The sequence below is a fragment of the Cyprinodon tularosa genome, unplaced genomic scaffold (assembly GCF_016077235.1).
Source record: "Cyprinodon tularosa strain WSP-4 unplaced genomic scaffold, ASM1607723v1 ctg478, whole genome shotgun sequence".
Taxonomy (NCBI): Eukaryota; Metazoa; Chordata; class Actinopteri; order Cyprinodontiformes; family Cyprinodontidae; genus Cyprinodon; species Cyprinodon tularosa.
Window position 1 is genome coordinate 410,281 of NW_024039205.1, and position 19,163 is coordinate 429,443.

At 36.2% G+C, this 19,163-nt stretch overlaps 1 protein-coding gene across 2 annotated transcripts in view; it reads left to right on the plus strand.

Annotated features, from left to right (window-relative positions):
* Positions 1-9,849: 9,849 nt before the first annotated feature.
* Positions 9,850-19,163, plus strand: part of homer3b (homer scaffold protein 3b) — a 62,987-nt gene continuing 53,673 nt past the window's right edge. Inside the window, exons 1-2 of one of the 2 annotated variants that reach the window (XM_038301926.1) lie at positions 9,850-10,317; positions 17,455-17,497. In XM_038301926.1, coding sequence (XP_038157854.1) covers positions 17,475-17,497 — 23 coding nt within the window. In that variant the 5' untranslated portion in view covers positions 9,850-10,317; positions 17,455-17,474. The remainder of the gene's footprint in view (positions 10,318-17,454; positions 17,498-19,163) is intronic. The other variant, XM_038301927.1, reaches the window with a different exon arrangement.

A 19,163-nucleotide genomic window follows, 5' to 3' on the forward strand; every position in this document is an offset into this window, starting at 1 on the left:
TCATCTTCATCCCATATTGTTTGCTATAATTCTGTTTCTTTCTTTCTAATTATTGATTTACCTTCCCCTTTCCCAAATGGAATCTGATCTATATTCTGCTTTCCTAAAGCCTCTTTAGCTTTCTTGTCTGCTATTTCATTTCCTCTCACTTATTCGTGTGCTGGAACCCAACAGAACTGAACATCTATTCTATACCTAAATAACCTAAACAAACTCTGAGGAATATCTAATATAAGGTCTTTCCTATTATTTCCTCCTGAATGAATGCTTTTTATTGCAGCTTTAGAATCTGTGCAAATCACCACCCTGTCTGGTCTGACCTCCTCCACCCACTGTAAACTAATAATAATTGCTACCATTTCTGCTGTGTATATAGATAAAGGTCTGTTAATCTTCTACATATACCATGTGTGTACATTTTTAAATAACTATACTACATTCTAATTAGTGCCTCCTGCTGGTCAAGTGATTAATAAGAATATTTCTATTAAGACAAAGAGGCAAGGAGGGTAAAGTTTCCAAGGCACAGGTGTAACCTTCTGAAGGACTGGTGGGGACAGTCCCCACCAATAATTTCAATAGATTTTGGCTCTCTGCAATATGTGGGACACATTTCTAAATTTCATTTTGGTGCTTTGAAGGAGGATAATCACTGATGTAGCTGTAAGGGAAAATATCCAATCAACCAATCCACATTTTTTCTGGATGGATTGATGAATTAAACTGAAATTGTGTGCACTGCAAAAACGAGCTAGAAATAAGTACAAATTTCTTAAATTAAGTATATTCACCCTTAATTTGAGTAGGTAAATTAGATAGTTTGCCAATGGAATGAGTATTTTTACCCTTAAAATAAGATAATTAGATAATATGCACTTGAAATAAGAGAATTCAACTGTGTTTTCTTATTTTAAGTCTAAATTGTCTTGTTCCATTGGCAAAATGTATCTTTTTACCTACTCAATTCAAGAACAAATGCACTTATTTTAAGAAAAAATGACTTATCTAGATTTAGATTTTTTTGCAGTGTAATTACTAGGGAGGCATGATATATTGATGTTGGCATCAGAATTGGCTGTTATTCATCCTTTTTTTAAAAAAAATATACATTAATGTCTAACTACCCATAAATATCAGTTTATTTTGGTTGTATTGTGTTCAATAGGAAACAATAGGGGAAAGCATTCAATAAATACATGTTTGAGCTCAATTTTGGAAAATACAAACCCTATTGAAAGCGTTTGTGTCGACAAGCTGTCGGTCCATCAGCCACCACTCTTTCAGTGTCCCCACCAACTTTCATCACAAAGTTACACCCTTGGTCCAAGGACATGATGAACGAGACAGAGGGAACAGGGGTTCGAACCAGCAACCCACTGGCTACAGGACGGATAAATAAAGTAAAACAAAAAGTGGTGTAGAGAGAATGAAGTTATTCAATGAAGAATCTCAGTTTATTTCCTGTATTATTGATATTTGTCTAGGAAAAGCTGAATGAGAACAGCTGTCAAATCAGATATTCATTTTCTAATGCTCAAAATGACCCAGATTAGTGTGCAGTAAATGGTGTAGTCACTGAATACTCCTCAGCTATTTATGCTTTGAGGGTTGAAAGCTTAGCATCTGCTCTTGGCAGCTGTTATTCCGTCTAAATACTCTGTTTTAATTGTTTATTATAATTTACAAAATTTAACTGTATTTCTGTCTATTTCTATATTTCATTGTTTACTACATTGGTTCATCTTCTTTTTGGCAACATTGTGTTTTACTCATGCATTCTCGCCAATCTTTTATGGAGGTTAATGATAAAGCGACAAAGAGCCTCAGATCAATAAGTCTTCTATTTTTGTCCATGTAACTGTAACACTATTTAGTTTTGTCATGATTAATGATCATCTATTTGTCAAAAACCACACACCAAATACCTGGTGGTTTCATCTTCTCATAGCTTTGACTTATGTTACATAAAATGTTAGTAACCTTTATTTCCCATTTTATATTCAGATTTGACTTATCTGTGCTGTCCTGGATTTTCAGCCTTCTGTTGATCCCCATCTGCTATGAATAAACCTTCAGCATTTCCTCTGCCTTCCTGCAGCTCGAACTGATTTATGCAAGGCTATTCTAGACTTAGACTTAGAAAACCTTTATTTTCATTTTCTATACACATAGTGTATAGAAAAATGAAATGTCATTTTGTATATCTGTCAGACAGTAAATGAGCAGCAGCTCAGCAGTAAAGAAATATGGTGAAAAATGCAACGATATGGAAGTTCAGAGCATTTAAGAAAAATATTTACGAGACGAAGGACTACGTTTTTAAAAGAGTCTGTCAAAATCAGATTTTTTAGCAATTTTAGATTGTATGTAGATTAATTCAATTCAATTCAATGTAGATTAATGTCATCTCAAGGTACTTTAAAGTTCACCGTATCATACAGTCAAATTGATTCAAAGTTTTCTATCTAAGGAAAACCAGTTGCATCGACTCATTGACTCAAATGCAATCCCTCACACAAAACATGCTTGTAGCGACAGTGGAGAGGAAAAACTCTCTTTTAACAAGAAAGAAACCTCCAGCAGAACCAGAGTCAGTGTGAGCGGCCATCTGCCGAGGCCGACTGGGGTTCAAAGAGGAAGATTACAAAGGGACTTTCTCAATTTTCCTCCTTTTTTTAAGAGAAAAAACAATGGTAATGTATTCTGCAAGATGATGTGTAAAAAGACAAAATAGTGTGATTTAATGTCCTACATGTAAAAGGGAAAGTCAGGTTTACTATCAATAATTAATTAACTGTAATAATAAATTAATTGACAATAATATGTATAATTTTGGATTCTATTATTTTTACATTACATAACTGGTTATAACATTGCCATACAAACTTTTGAAAACAGCATATTTTGCTTTTCAGTATAGTTTAGACACATACTGATAACATAGTAAAACTATATCAACACCAGAACATGGTCAAAATATGTAATCTATAAATTTCAGTAAAGTTTACATAGTTTTAAATGGTCAGGATAAACAGTCAAAAAAAATTATTGGTATTTTTCAAAATCATTTTATGGTTTCAAATCAAACCACAATATCTGAAGTATACTCTGTAGTTTTGATCAATAGCATTCAAATGACTGAAATTATGTTGTGCAATGATTTAAAGATGCCATTTATGCTCAAGACCTACCTTTATAGCCTAGCTTTTAGATTGAATTTAACTAGATCTTATTTTACTGATTTTATATTTTATTCCAATGCATTTTACTTATGGGTGGCTCCTGGTGTGAAACGATCCAACTTTTATGATTTTTGTTAAGAGATGGCAATCAGGGTTCATGTCATGCGTAGAAAGGGGTGGAGGCAAGTATGCAGGTGTTTGTAGGTGTGTGTCTCTTGTGTGTACTTGTTTGTATGTAGGCTTGTTTTTTTTTTTCAATCTGGACTTGCTTTTGTTTTTAATACTGTGTAAAGCATTGTGTATTGCCAATGGCATAAAAAGCGCTTTATAAATAAAGTTTGATTTGATTTCATTTGTTATTATCGGTTTTAGCTATCTGACATTACTGGAACCCCTTGAGAGTTTGTGACAATAAACTGAATTAGCAGTAAATGAAAACAGAGCAAAGAGATAAGTTCCTGTCATATGATAGTAAATCAAAAGAATCTGTACATTTTGCTCTGACTTTCCTTTTCTAGACAGAAATGTATCACTTTTACAACAGAAGAAAATAGAATCACAAAATATAAGAGTTGCAGGACAGGTGAAGGATGCAGCTCTGCATAATATATTCGCTCTCTATCCAATTATTTAAAAAAAAGATCATATAGGGTATTTTTTTAAGTAGAAAACTATATTCTTAATTTTTATGGCTGCTTTTTCCTCTTCATTTTGCAAGGATTTCATTTTATTTCCATACATTTCTAAATCTACCTAAATTAACATTTCTGCTCATCTGTTTATTTTAACATTACCTGTTTTTGAATTTTAGTAAATTATGTTGTATTTTTAAACAGCAATTAAAAAAATTATATAAATAAATAAAAGAAATAAAATGTGTTTTTGTTTTCATCACTAGTTTTTTCATGACAAGGTGTCATGTACATTTAAAAATAAAATATGCAGTGCAGGGCAAAATACTCTGGGCTGATCGTTATCTATATCAGCCATAGAGAGAGAGCTTTTCACAAGAGAAAATTCAGAAAACAACCCCACTGGGTAAAAAGCCTTTATTAATTACAAAACCTAGAAAAGATAACTAATTAGAAACACTAGAATGGACTCTGATAGGAAGATAAAAGGACAGAACTAAAAGGAACAGGCTTCAGTGAATCAGTCCATGGATGCATGGAGAGCATCATCTGGCAAAAATGACTTAAGCGCACATGGATTCCAGATGTGTCGGGTCAAACATGTTTGCTGATGATGTGGGATGAGCAGATGGAAGAACGCTTACGCATACGGAGAGTCATCCAAATATAGGAGAGTCGACAAGACGGCTTTTTGTCAAACACATTGAAATTAATTGAAAACACTCAGTGACCCAGGAGATTTTAAATGTAAAAAGGTAAAATATCTGCAGGTGAATTCAGAGCTGATCTCTATAACCTTATAGGCCATATAATACTGAAAAAAAAATGCAGTATGAAAGACAGATAATCAAAGAACACAAATTCTCCTCTTTATTAGATGGGATTCGACTGAGTGGCTTGAACAGAGAAATGAACTATAGCTTTTCTCTTTGGAAATCTGCACTGGACCAGAATAGGCCGTCTTATCTCATTAAATATTTGAACAGAGCATCGTTTCTCTGATTGCACAGATCTTTGTTTCCCTCTGCATGGTGTGCATGAAAGCTTTTGAATATGACTCATCAGCTGTTTGACTGAAGAGGGATCAGAATCCCCTCTGAGATGACTGATCTCAGTCGGCACACTCAGACTCCTGGATGAGATTATTTCCTGTATGTTTTAGGCAGAAGTCTAGACTTTCAACTATGTCATTCTCTGAGTTCCCAGCTGTGCAGCAAACTGTCCAAAAACCAACCAAGAAGCGTATTTCTACAAGCAAGACACTGCTTTAGTTTCTTGTTTGCGAGACAGAGATCCGCTGCTCCCTATACTGCCTCCCTGCAGCCCAGAGGAGCAGTCAGCTGCATCGCTGAAACAGGCCACTGAGCAGCACGATTACTGCTCCCATAGCTCTTCCACTACATTTGAGCCTCCAGAACTTAACTGCAGCTATTTTAAATCACAGTTGACTTTGCTGTTAACCAGAGCCTGCACTCTGTAACTATAAAGCAATGATTTGAACTCATTTGATGTACAGAGAAGAAAAAAATAATGATGTGAATTCTTTTATATAAATTTGTCCTTTTTTCCCACCGGTTTAGAAGCTCTGAAAATGTTTGTCATCTCTGAAAACAACTCCAAAAACCACCTGAACTACGTGTTTAGTGATTGAAAGACACACAGTCCTCAAAGGGATTAGGTAATTCAGGAATTCAAAGTCTGATTGGGAGGAGGTGCCCTTCAAAAAGGTAACACAAGCTGCACGTTGTTGTTTAGTTTGACTTAAGGTTCCTAGAATCAATATCTTTCTTGTTCTTAAATCCGCTTATACAGACATACAAAACCTAACAGAGAAATGTCACTGTGTTAGTCTGCTCATGGTACTAAAATAAACATACTATGACTTGTATTGTTCTCCTTAATTAGTGACTAGTAATTAGTTGCCTATTAGTGAAGTAGGAGTAAAACAATCTGAAAACATACTTTGATTAATATAAATAACTTAGATTTAAATAGTGAAACTCGTATGTTGTATAGACTCAATAAACATATGTAGTATTTAAAGGATTTATCTATTTATAAGAATTTCATGATTGTGGCTAACTGCAAAGGAGCAGTGTTTCCCAACCTTTTTTGACTTGTGTACCCCTTTGTTCATTTTGTCTTACCATTAGTACCCCTCTCAGTCAAAAGTATTGCTGATTTTCCAAAAGTGGAACGTAAAATAAATAATATAAATAAAAACTATTTTACTTAATCTTTTAATTTGAGCATTTAATTCTTAGGCATTTTATGTTTTACATCTCTAATAAAAAAAAACAACATAAATATGTTGCCTAGAAGATGGTAAGGAATCAAAATAAATGCAAAATAAAATCATAATATACACCTGTATTTATAAAACCGAGTAACTCCCTTATAATCACATGTAAACTGCATGAATTGGAAACAAAATACAGAACAGAAATTATAACCAGACTGACTTAATTAGTTTTATTTGTTTTCTTCAGGACACCTGAGCTGCTTTGATGAGCTTTGATAGCTCAGCGTGAAAACCAGCTGATCACAGGCTGTTCTCGACATCCAGGATGTTCCTCTGCTTGGTTTTGATGTGTCAAAGCAGTAGGTGAACTTAAAGAAAAATATATTTTTTGGTTGATAAAAGCTTGTTTGATTTTTCAACTTCTCACAAAGCAAAACAGATCGCAGTCCTATTTTATTTTACTGCCTAAGAAATAAAATATTTCCATGTACCCCTTGCACGGACCATTAGGGTTGCATCGGGTGGAAATAACTGTTGTATAGGACCAATAAAAACATCACTTTCAAAACAGAAATGTCTTTCTATGGCCAGTCATAGTCCACACTCTCAGAGCATAGGTGCCTGACTTGACTATTGTCCAGCAGAGTTACTGACTTGCTATCCAAGGAGGCTAAATCGCACAGGACCTTTGCATTGCAGAACAAACAGGCTGTAAATCTGCTGTATCAAAGGATATTAACAGAAAGTTAACTGGAACAAAAAAGGTATGTTAGGAAATGAATCATAAGTAAGGAATAACCACTGCCATGTCAAACCATCCCTGATCCAGATATAACCACATGTGTTCTACCTGGGCTAAGGAGAAAGAGAATGACAGATTTTTGTCCCCCAGGTCTGAAATGCTCTTTGCAGATATAAAAAAAACATTTTATATTTCACTTAGAAGTCAAGTTCATACATTTTGGAGAAATAGTGGTTCAGCACAGAGCCAGACTTTAATCAAATCCAAAGTCATCTACCAGGAAATATTACAGCAATTTTTCCCACCTTTGACGACAGCTTTATGGACGCTTTCATAGAGAAGCTGGTTTAATTTTCCAGCCAGACCTGGCACTTGCCCACATGGCCAAAAGCACTAATACCAACATTATTTATTGTGGAATCACTAAATACTGGCCTGCAAACCACCTTGACCTACAGTTTACCACAAAGAGAATCTATGTGGCTTCTCAAAAAGAGTAGAAGAGACACAAAACCCAACAATTCAGATTAGAGGAAGTCTGTTGTCAAAGCAACCTAGGCTACGTCATTAGGATCACAGACTGATGCCTCCATATCATGCCTCATTGATGCAGCAGGGTGATAACCTATAATTTCCTGAGAAACTGAGGATTTAGGTTATTATTTCTAAGTTATAAGCATACAGGGTTCAAGGTCTGTAATAATGAACTTAAATTAATATAAAACTAATGATATTTTAAGTCACTGAGCTCCCTGCAATTGTATCCTAAAATTATCCAACTAGATAATCTTTAAATCATGGAGTCAACTATTTTATGCTTAATTGTTTACAGATGCTTTAATGGTCAAAAGGGCAGAAAAGTGCATGTACTTCCTGAGGAGGATGAGGAGAGCCCATCTCCCCCCACCCATCCTTACCACCTCCTCAAAAGCACCATAGAGAGATATCTGACCAGCTGTGTGGTCTAGAAGCTGCAACGCCTCAGACTGAAAGAAGGTGAGGAGACTAGTGAGAACAGTAGAGAAGATCATCGGGGCTCCTTTTCGCTCCATTAAAGACATTTTATCCCAGCGCTGTGTGTCCCAAGCCCGTAATATCATAAATGACCCCTCACACCCCCACCATAGACTGTTCCCCCTGGTGCCCTCTACTAAGAGGCTTCACAGTATTCGATGCAGGTCCAGCAGATTCCAAAAAAAGCTTCTTCCTCACTGCCATTAGACCGCTGAATGTTGAATAAAATGGGGGTGGGGGAAACCTAATTATATACCAGTCTTATGTTAACATTAGATCACCATGTTTACATGTTGTCACTGCTGCATTTTAGAAATGGAAATATCTTGAGAGCTGTACTGAACGAACTTTGTATATACTCTTTTTTTTAATAAACTATATTTACAAATACAAAATATACAATTGCAAACAGTCGTATGCTTGAGGTGCTGGGATATCAAATCAACATGATTAAACCATAATTAAACAGTTTACTATTCTCATTAAACAATTGTTTTACAAATATAATATCATTACCCACCCAGATCTTAAGAAATGGGGATTTATACTTGAAACATATATTTTGCTTATTCCAAATAAAACAGTTATGAGGGGAAAAGTTATGCTTATAAACTAATGTCCAGGATAAAAGTAGTTGTTTGTGAAAACTAGATAATTTAACAGGGAGCTTTTCTATTTTGTTACATCTTAATAAAAAGTCTAGGCCACCCAAGGATTTAAAGACTTGTGTAGGAATCCAATGCCACATTAAATTAGGAGTTTTCAAACAGGGGCGTAGCTAGATGGGGAGCCAGCGGTGGCCATGGCCACGCTTAGCCAATCATTGGCCACCCTTGTGGCCACCCCTACCATTTATCTCCCTCTAATACAGACGGTGGCAGCAGTAATGTTAACTAATTAAACATTTTAATTTTTCATATATTAATAGTGGGCTGATCAGTGGAACGGTGGGTAGCACTGGTGCCTTGCAGAACAGAAGGTTCTGGGTTCAATTCCCGGCCCGGGGTTTGCATGCTCTCCCTGAACATGTGTGGGTTCTCTCCGGGTACTTCCTCACACAGTCCAAAAACATGACTACTGAGTTAATTAGGTGTGAGTGTGAATGGTTGTTTGTCCTGTTTGTTTCTGTGTTGAACTGCAATGGACTGGTGACCTGTCAGGGTGTACCCTGCCTCTCTCCCGTTGACAGCTGGAGATCTACGTAGAGATAGGCACCAGCACCCCTTGCAACCCCACTTTGGATAAGTGTGTAAGAAAATTGATGGATGATATATTAATAGTTACTTGACACCTAAAACGCTGTGGTTAATTATGCAAATCTAAATACTATCATTATGGTTTATATGTACAGAATCCATGCTCTTTTAAGACCCTGATTTTGTGTTATATGGGTTAAAGAGAAAATGATGTCACTCTGCAAGTCATCAAGGAGTTTTCAGTGAAATTGTAGATAAATAAAATGGAAAAGATGCTTGCCCCAGACATTTTGTCAACTATACCTTTTTTTTAGACAGCATGGATGTTTAAATATATGCATCTATTTGTAAATAAAAGGAAAATAGCAGGACTGTATAGTTTGTCTTTATTTAGGAAATATCCATATTTGTTTTGCTCGTTTCTGTTGGAACACATGGACCCTTAGGTTCTGGCACCTTTCCGCTTTTGGCCAACCCTCAGTTTACATCGGTTTTTGACTGGCCACCCCTATTAAAACTTTCTGGCTACGCCTCTGTTTTCAAATATATTTGAATCCATCTAACTTTGAATGTAGAATGTAGGTTATTAATGTCCAGGATGGTTTTGTATACACTCTGTGTACAAAATGACCATAAAGTTTGTCTAAGTCTCTAAGTTTAATGATTAACTGTTTTATCTCTCTCAGTCTATGTTACCCCGCACCTCATAAATTAGTACCGAAAGAAGGCAGTTGTCACTGATCTTATTTCAGAGTGACTTTCTCAAGGGTTGGCATGAGGTAGAGCGTTGGAAGAATTCACATTGTGTCCGTCAGATGGCGCTGAAGGGGCCCCTCGGCCCCTCGGAGGAAGCTGAATGGGATCCCAGTGATCGGGCTCAGAAGCGGGAGGGGAGGACGGCACACAAGTTCTGGAGGAGGTCTGAGCCAGAAGCAGTCCGCTGCCCGACTTTCATCGACATTCCTGCCTATGTTCCGCCCGTAGAGCTGAACCAAACGTTTTTGGTGCGTAATTACGCACGGGTACGACGGGATCCGCGCTGTTCCTGGCCGTGGAAACCCCACGGACAAAGGACGTCAGGCAGGCACACAGGCTGGAGTACAACTGCCTGACTTCAGAGGAGAGAAGTACCGTTTGGGGGGAAACGACGGGAATCTGAAGTCGGAAGTGATTTGTGATTTCACTCTTTAGAAATGTAACATAAGAAAAGGATTTCAGGAAGAAAGTCAGGCTTTTCTGGAGAGGGGAAAGCGGGCCAGACAGACTTCTGAAAGGAATAAAATCAGCATCCAGATCATCTGAGTATGGGGTGAGTATAGAGATCTAAAAGCAAAATAGTAAATGTCTGAAAGTGAACTTTGTGGCGGGTCTGTTTTTGTTTTTTTCTCCCTCTATGGATATGTAGATAATTTATCCAGATTAACTGCTGCATTTTGGAGTAATTCTAATCAGTCCACATGTGACACTGCTTTTTTTCTTTGTTTATACAATAAAAGACATCTCAGAGAGGGGGATCCTTTATGCACAGCCTGACCTAGTTTCCTCACACGTCTGTTTAAACCTTAATGACAGTTGTGACCGCAAGAAGGTCACAATTTAATTAATTAACTGCCTTTGCAATCGCTCCCAGGCAGCGTCTTCAGCTCTACCTGGGACGGTGATTTTGATTAAATTTATAACCAGAGGCCAGTTAAACACACTGAAAATAAATTGCATTTTCTTGCTTTTCATTTTGCATCATCTTCACAGATGCACAGATTCACTGAGATGCTGCTGGCAGTTTTGATCTTATTCCATCTGAGGTCTGTGAAGGGGATCCTGGTTGGGCTTTTGCTTTGGAAATCACCCAGTGACGCTTTGCCCTGCCTCCTTAACTCTGCATGAATTTTTTAGCTGCATGCGTTTTATATGTTGACCTCCAGAGTGGGAGTCTCCAGAAAAGGACTCCAATTACTCCTCCAATAAGTTTTTTTCTGTTGGTTTTGCATGGATACCTGTTTTCTCTCTTATTTCTAGAAATGAAAATCATTTTTTTCCAAATTTTCTTAGGGATTTATTAGATGTCTTTAAAATAAATAGATTTTCTTTTTTTTTTTTTTTTTTTTACAAAAATGAACATATATATTTTGATAATGACAGAAAAACGGGTTAATTTCTTCTTCTGCACGTTCTAATTGCTCCTGAAAATAAGCAAAAAAGCTAATATTTTGTAGTTTTTGGATAAACTAAAAACACTGTCAAAATATTTATAGCAAAATAGACGTGTAGAATTTTCCAGATTATTGAAGAGAAGCATCCATACCTATAAAATCCATCCTAACAGATCTCCCTTGCAACAGGACTCTTTATAGCTCACTGGTGTTTTCCTTTTTGTTTTTTTGCACACTTGGAAAAGCCAGACACACTGAATACTGTATGCAGTTTTTCTATGAGAAGAATAAAAAGTTTTTTTAGGTCCATAAAGTTTGCCAGAACACTATTTTTCAGAATTTTAGTAGGAACTGAACTTTTTCATTGCTTTTATTTCTGTTATGCTTCTATATTAGCCAACAAAATAAATCAATGCACACAACTCTAAAAGAGACAAATGTAATCCCTTGTTAAATGAAATCTATAGTGAATTATGGAATTCTGGATATTTGGAGGTTGATGGTTAGGCCTGTGTTTATTTTATAGTAAATTCTGTTTTTTTTTAATTGATTTATTTATCATCATTGTGAAATTGTATTTTAATGCTTATTAAAAGCATTATTACTTAATGCTTTGGTCACTTTACTGTGTTTAATACGACTGCATAAATAAAGATTGATTGATGGATTGATTGAATGATAGAAAAATAGGTATGGCAGCCACCAACTTAATAATAGAGAAAAAAGGGCTCTTGTTCACTGTTAAGTGATGTTAATTCATATATTGCAACTAACAAGTTCTAAGTTGCCTTTCTATTATGAGTGATTGATGACAGTTTAAACGGGGACAGGTGTTGTTAAAAGGGAAGGTAGTTGGCGTGACACACAGCTCTGCAGCCACACTGGTTTTAACTAAGTTAGAAAACCAACTAACTGTGCAGTAGAATCCTGGCATCATAGTTATTGAGGTTCGCATATCTTTCTCTCTCTGTGTGATGTAGAGTAGATTTTATGTTAACCCATGGGCTGAGTATATTCAGATTTCAAACATTGAAATTAATCAGTTCTCAGGATTTAGAATCTGTCAATCTGATCTGATTCATTTCGGTCCGATCTCAAATTGGATCACTGGTCTTATATTTTTCATGACTGTGTATTTATGCAACATATTGATTATTATTAATATTCTAAAGCCAACTAATAAAGTAGTGGTAGTTAATGCTGGCTGTAAGCACAATTTTGAAACCATTGTTTTAAGAGTCAATCTTTGGTTTCATGAATGGCTCTTTGGAAATAAATATTAGAATTGATTCAGAACTGGAATTTTTTTTTTTTTTTTTTACAGATTCCAGTTATCGTTGACAGTTCTGCAAGCAATACATTCAAAAGCCAATATCTTCCAGACGCAATTAAACCAATAAATAAATTTAAAAAATCACAGATTTCTAAGTGATTCTCTGTTTATACCGTAATTAAAGATTTTTTTGCCTGACTTTATTTTAGGTGATAATTAAGGTCTCAAGTGGTGGGCAAAATGGGAAAAGCTAACATTTTTTAATAAAATCAAAATTAGGAGAATTTTTCTATGTAGCTGAAGAGGAAAATAAAAATATACTTGTTTTATATATAGTTGGTAAAAATAGAACAAAAAACAACAACAACAAAACACTGAAAATACTGAGATTTTGACACATTCACAACTTTTGTCAAGTATAATTGACATTTGATAACTTGGAGTTTGGTCTGACTGAAAAAAATCTATATTTAACCTTCCCCCAGCTAAAATGCTTTCACCATATCTAAAACCTAAGGATAACAAAAGGAGTCATAGATTAATCTTAATTCATCTTTAAATATTTTGGTATTTTAGTGATGGTTATTTAAGGATAACAAAGAAAAAACGTTTATGCATTGTATGCATCAAAGTCATATTTGTGCAAAGTCTTTTGATTCTTTGAAACATCTGTACAAAATAGATTTCATACACAGGAATAACACTGAAAATACTACAGCTTAGTACTAAGTACACCTCAATATCAGTGTGCCACACCAAGTGCAAGTGCAGGCATCACATCAACACAGTAGCCCTGATCCTGTGGTCCAGTACCAATAAAAACCCCTCTGGACTCTTATCAGCTCAAATAATAACAGCATTGATCTACATAGCAGAAGGAAAATTTTTTAATGCTTAACATCCAATCTGATGGCCCCCATTTGCTTTTACTGAGTTTTAACTCTGTATTTTTATCTGGATAGGTCCTCTAGTCCTGGTGAAAGCGAGATTCTGTGGAAATGCTTCCTTTAATTTCTGAGCCGGTACCCTGCTGTCAGCCTGCAGCTCTCCTTAAAACTCAACACAAAGAGGAAGTCCTTGAGTTAGAAGGGCTCCAGTTTCATAAACAAAGTGGGATTTATCTGCCAAGATGCTTTAATGCTCTGAGCAGATTTCCACACAGTTCTTATTAAAGATGCACACAACATCATTTTGCTGCAGATTTGAGTTTTCTGTAAAGTTTTCTGTGGCCGACTCCCAAATTTTAGATTCTGATTTTTATAATAAAGATTTAGAAACTGCAATGATAACAGAGACGTTAGCAAGTAAACACAAAGGATTACGCACAGTAAAGCTGGTTTCATCCTGATGCTTTTGTGAAACTGTAAGATTTACAAAAAGACCTCACCAATTCCATATGACAAAAAAGGCTAAAAAAAAAAGAACAGAACCATTTTGAAGTACTCCATTTAACTTTCCTATTATCTGCTGAATTCTCTCTCACTCTCTGACAGCCTGGATCGGCTGGAGGCTTGTCTTGACTTGCTGTGGTAGAACAATTTAAAGTGAGGAAAATAAGTATTTCAATACACTGCTATTTTGAGTGTTCTCCCCGTTAGCATGGAGAGGTCTGAAATTGTTGTCGTAGGTTCATGTCCACCATGAGAGACATAATCTAAAAAAAAAAAAAACTAGAAATCACAATGTATGCATTTTTTAACCATTTAATTGTATTATACGGCTGCAACACCTTTGAAAAGCAATGTTAAAATTTGGTACATGCTCTTACTGCGAGAAGGAAGTTGTTCCCCCAAATCTCACAATACATGGTACCGAGCTATTGGAGGTTTACAATTTCGTCTCAAGTGTCTTTGGACAGCTCTTTGGTCTTGGCCATGTTAGTGGTTGGATTCTTACTGATTGAATGGGAGACAGGTGTCTCCATGCAGTTAACAACCTCAAACAGGTGCATCTAATTTGGGATAATAAATGGAGTGGAGGTGGACATTTTGAAGGCAGACTAACAGGTCTTTCAGGGTCATATTTCTAGCTGATAGTCTGGCGTTCAAATACTTATTTACAGCTTTATCATACAAATAAATAGTTAAAAAAATATAATACTAATTATAAATTGTGAATTCTGGATTTTCTTTTAGATTATGTCTCTAACAGTGGTCATGCACCTACGATGACAATTTCTGACCCCTCCATGATTACTAAGTGGGAGAACTTGCAAAATAGCAGGGTGTTCAAAAACATATTTCTCACTGTATAAGAAAGTGAATGACATCATCACCTATTTGGTATAGCTGCCATTAAAGTTGTTATTTTTGGTGCCATAGGAAAGAGGAATCACACCCAGGGATGAACATGTTTCCTGTCCAACACTGTTACTCTCGTCCATCTGCACCTCACAGATATGCCTTGGCATATTGAGAAAATAGTGTTATTTTGCTCTTTTCACCTCTGTGTATCTTTTCATCTTTAACACCTAAGGGATACAGAGAATATCATTTAGTCACTCAGAAACATGCAGTTCCACACTCTGGAGCAGGTAACTTCAAATCCAGTCCTCCAGGTCTGTTCTCCTGCACCTTTTATACGTGTCCCTGCTTCAACACAAAATCAAATAAGATAAAATCAGTTCACGAGCTGAACTCTGGAGGACTTCTTCTTCTTCTTCTTCTTATGGGGTTTTATGGCGGTTGGCAGGCTTGTGAATTGTGCATTACCGCCACCAACTGATATGGAGTAAAGCAAGAAAACAGAAAACGATTCACCCAAAAAAAAAAAAAAAAAAAAAAAAAAAAAAAAAAAAAAAAAAAAAAAAAAAAAAAACCTGTGTAACTTAAACCAACATAATACTAAATCACATTTGCCCATATAATTTTAATTTACTCTAGGTCATCTTAACTCTGCCAGTTTCTGATGGTCCCATCGGTCCTCCCATCATACTTCCAACCATCTCCCAGTTCAAATCTTTAATGTCCAGGTATTTTTCTGCAGCCTTCACTATTATTTTGATTTTTTCCGTTTTTTTTGTTGTCTGTGCAGTACAATTAATTACTTCTACCATGAAAAGAACAAAATTTGTCTTTTTAACAATAAGTGAGTCTTCATCAATTTTTTGATTCTCTAGAGGTTTGGAATTTGCCGTGTGTTGAACTGTAGGTTTGGGTTTTTCTGACTGAGATGGGATCCTTTTTGCAGCTTCAGCGTAGGTTATTCCGAGCTCAAATTTCATTTTTTTAATTTCCTCAGACCTTTTGCTTGCTTCACAGCCGCGATAGGCAGCAGTATGTTCTCCACCACAATTACAGCATTTTATTATAGCTTCTTTTCCACATTTTCCGTACTCATGTTCTCCTGCACACCTTCCACACCTCTGTTTCCCTTTACAAACTGCTGCAATGTGACCGAATTTTTGGCATTTGAAACATCTCAATGGTGGAGGATTGTAGATTTTGACATTATAGCTTATGTAACCGATGAATACTTTGCTTGGTAATTGCTCTTCCTCAAATTTAATTAGCACTGATAAACTGTCAGATCTTTCTCCGTTTCTTGTTGTTTTTAACCGTTTTACTTCTTTTACTTTTGCACCGCTTATGTTTTCCAGAATCTCTTTTTCAGAAATTTTTAGAGGAACTCCTCCAATGACTCCCCTGCTGATCTTTTTGTTCTCCATTAGGCTGCACTGAACTCTTATCCCGTCAATTTTGTTGATCCGTATTGCTTTGCCTTGCTGGGCGCTGTCTCTGCAGTTAATTAGCAGGTCTCCACTGTACAGAATTCTGGCACCTCTGACTTCTCCGACAAGTTTATTGATGGTTTTTGTTAAGTGAACCGGATTCCAATTTGTAAAAGAGTCTGCCTGATTAACGACTTTGATCTGGAGGACTTCACTGCATACTGAGGAGGTAATTCAGCCTTTTGATTCAGGTGTGTGGAAGAAGAGATGCATCTAAAATGTGGAGGACACCAGACCAGGAGGACTGGATTTAAAGACCCCCATCCTAGAAAGTTGTTGTCACTGTTCAATCTTAGTCTTTTGTGTTCAGTTGTCAGATAAATATTAGATGCCTTTCAAATTGAAGGGACTGATCTATAGTTCTTATGTTGGTCCGCTCCAGCTGCTGCATTTAGATTTAGGAATCACTGGTGCAGTTTTTAAGACTGTGTTCTTATAGCAAGAGAATGCTGGTTGGTTCCTGGAGTCCTACTTTATGGAGTTTGCTGCTGCATGCGTGGATTCTCTCCGTGTACTCCTGCTTCCTCCCATAGTCCAAAAACATGACCACTAGGTTCATTGGTTACTTTAAATTGCCCTTAGGATTGTGTGTGTGGGTGTGTGCATATGTTTGCATATGGATGTGTGTCTCTTTTTTTTTTTTTTTTCTGTGATGACTGGTGCCCTGTCCAGGATGTCCCTGCCTTTCCCCTATAGACTGCTGGAGATCAGCCCCATGGCCCTGATGTCTAAGCAGGAGAAGATAACTGTATGGTTTAGTGCAACTGACTTTTTTATTATGAATGATTTGGCTAAAGATATATGATAGACCGATATTATTATTTTGTATGAGGTCAAAGAGGTGTACCTAAATGCCATTGGATACATTTGCATATTTTTAAACTTAAACTGCATATCAGTGTAAGATTTGGTGGAGAGTTCGAACTGAGAACCACTACTTCAAACAGTTTGTTATGTAGAAATAATCTGTAAAAATAGCCTGAATTTTGAAGAGGAGCTTTCATTTTTATTGTCTGATCCTTTGGTATTTATTCTGATATTCTGAAAGACATCAAAGAAAAGCTATAACTGTATTCTTTCTTACCTCAAAGTTTTTTCACTTTCTAAGCCTATCTGACCTAAATCCTATTAATGCCACTTAAAAATGCGAAGCAGCTCTCTGTGGGAAAGTTAGGGACTGATGTGAAGATTTAGTGCCAGAAAACGTATAATGAGTCTAATGCTTTGCTTTGCTATACGGATTTACCATTTAACTTATTAATGTGAACTTTCTTTCTTCTGGTTGTGCTGCAGAAGTATCTGAGAGCTGTAAAATGTACCCGCGACACCGTGAGAGGTATAAACACACCATCGTGTCTGTGTCGTGGCTGTTCATGTCAGGGATGGGCATTAACCATAAACCTGTAGCATACCTTGGAAATTATGCTCTGCTTCAAGTCATGAAGTGTTAAAATCTTCTTCCTTAAAATGTGTACCAGATGTTAACGACCAAGTTGCTGATGTATAATTTATTAGGGAGTTATTATAAATTCAATATTATTAGGTTGTTCAAAAAGATGGGATCATTAAATAAGCTTTGTGTTTTATTTGGTATTTGGGGCACAACTGTTATTGAAAATGTCAACAACACCAGCTAATCTTAAGAAATATCTTTTGAGTATTAAATTTGTTGGTTTGATACTCAAATGTGCACCATCAGGTATTGCTATATTGGGAATAATACGCCCATCCCTGATTTATGAAACATTCATGAAGAGAATCCATCATCATTTCATGGCTGTAATGTTAATCCTTTTCCGAGTATCTGTGGAAACTGCATCAAAGTGTGGCTGCTATACGCTGCAGAGCCTTCATGCCTGTCGTGACGTGAAGATGTTGTCAGTACTACTCCTGCTGTCGTCGTCTGATGTCCCTTTTATCATGTTTCGTCCTTCTGTCACTGGTTTTCCACTACCACTCTATCTGCTGTTGGTTTCTTTAAGTGGATCATCAGGCCTGCTGATTATATATATATATATATATATATATATATATATATATATATATATATATATATATATATATATATATATATATATATATCTGATGTGCTGAATTTTGAAGTAGCACTTTCTTCATTTGTCTAAATGAAAACACAAGAATTCTGATATGATTTTAACCTAGGGTCTGTTACACTTTTTCCCTATATTTGCAGATTGAAAAAAAAAATATTCCAGGCCCGTAAACTCTGTCAACTATCAGGTTCAGTGATGTATGCAGTTCATTCCCCTTACAAACCAGCTGTTTAATAAAGATTTTAAAGAGCTTCTGTAAAAGCTTAAGCAAACAAACAAAGTCAATAAGAGTTTGAGGCAGTGTATAAAACACAATCCCAGGCTTCTCACCGAGGCACGGCTCAGATGGGGGAGAATTATTTAGAGAAGAATCCAAAAGACCAGTTGGAACTCTGGAGGAGGTGCAGAGATCAATAGCTCAGCTTGCAAATAGCACCAGGAAGCTCAAATACTTCACAAAGCATCTAGTAAACAGAGTGAACTTTTAAAAGTAGGTGCCTTGGTCAGATGTCCCCAAGTAAAACTAGATGCCAAAGTCTAATTGGATAAAACTCACATAAAGAGCATAGTACAACTAGCACAGTAAGAAAGCCAAGGAAGCTGTTAATAGCTGGTGTGATAATTACTGAAGCTAACTACTGATTAAATATTTCAGACATTTTGCAAAGAAGCACGTGCAGAATTGGCAGGTATATATCTGCAGCTGTAGTTGGAGCCAAAGGTGCTTTCTACAAGTTATTGACTTACAGAGACTGAATATAAATAAAATCCTTACTTTTGGGATTTTTATGAACTGAAAAGTTTAAAAGCCTCATTTTCCATCCCTTAACAATGGTGCTCTATTTTGTTCTTGTCAGTAACACAAAACCACCACCATCAAATAAGCTGAAACTAGAGATTGACAAAATGTGGGAAAGTTCAAAGGATATGATTGCTTCCACAAGGAGC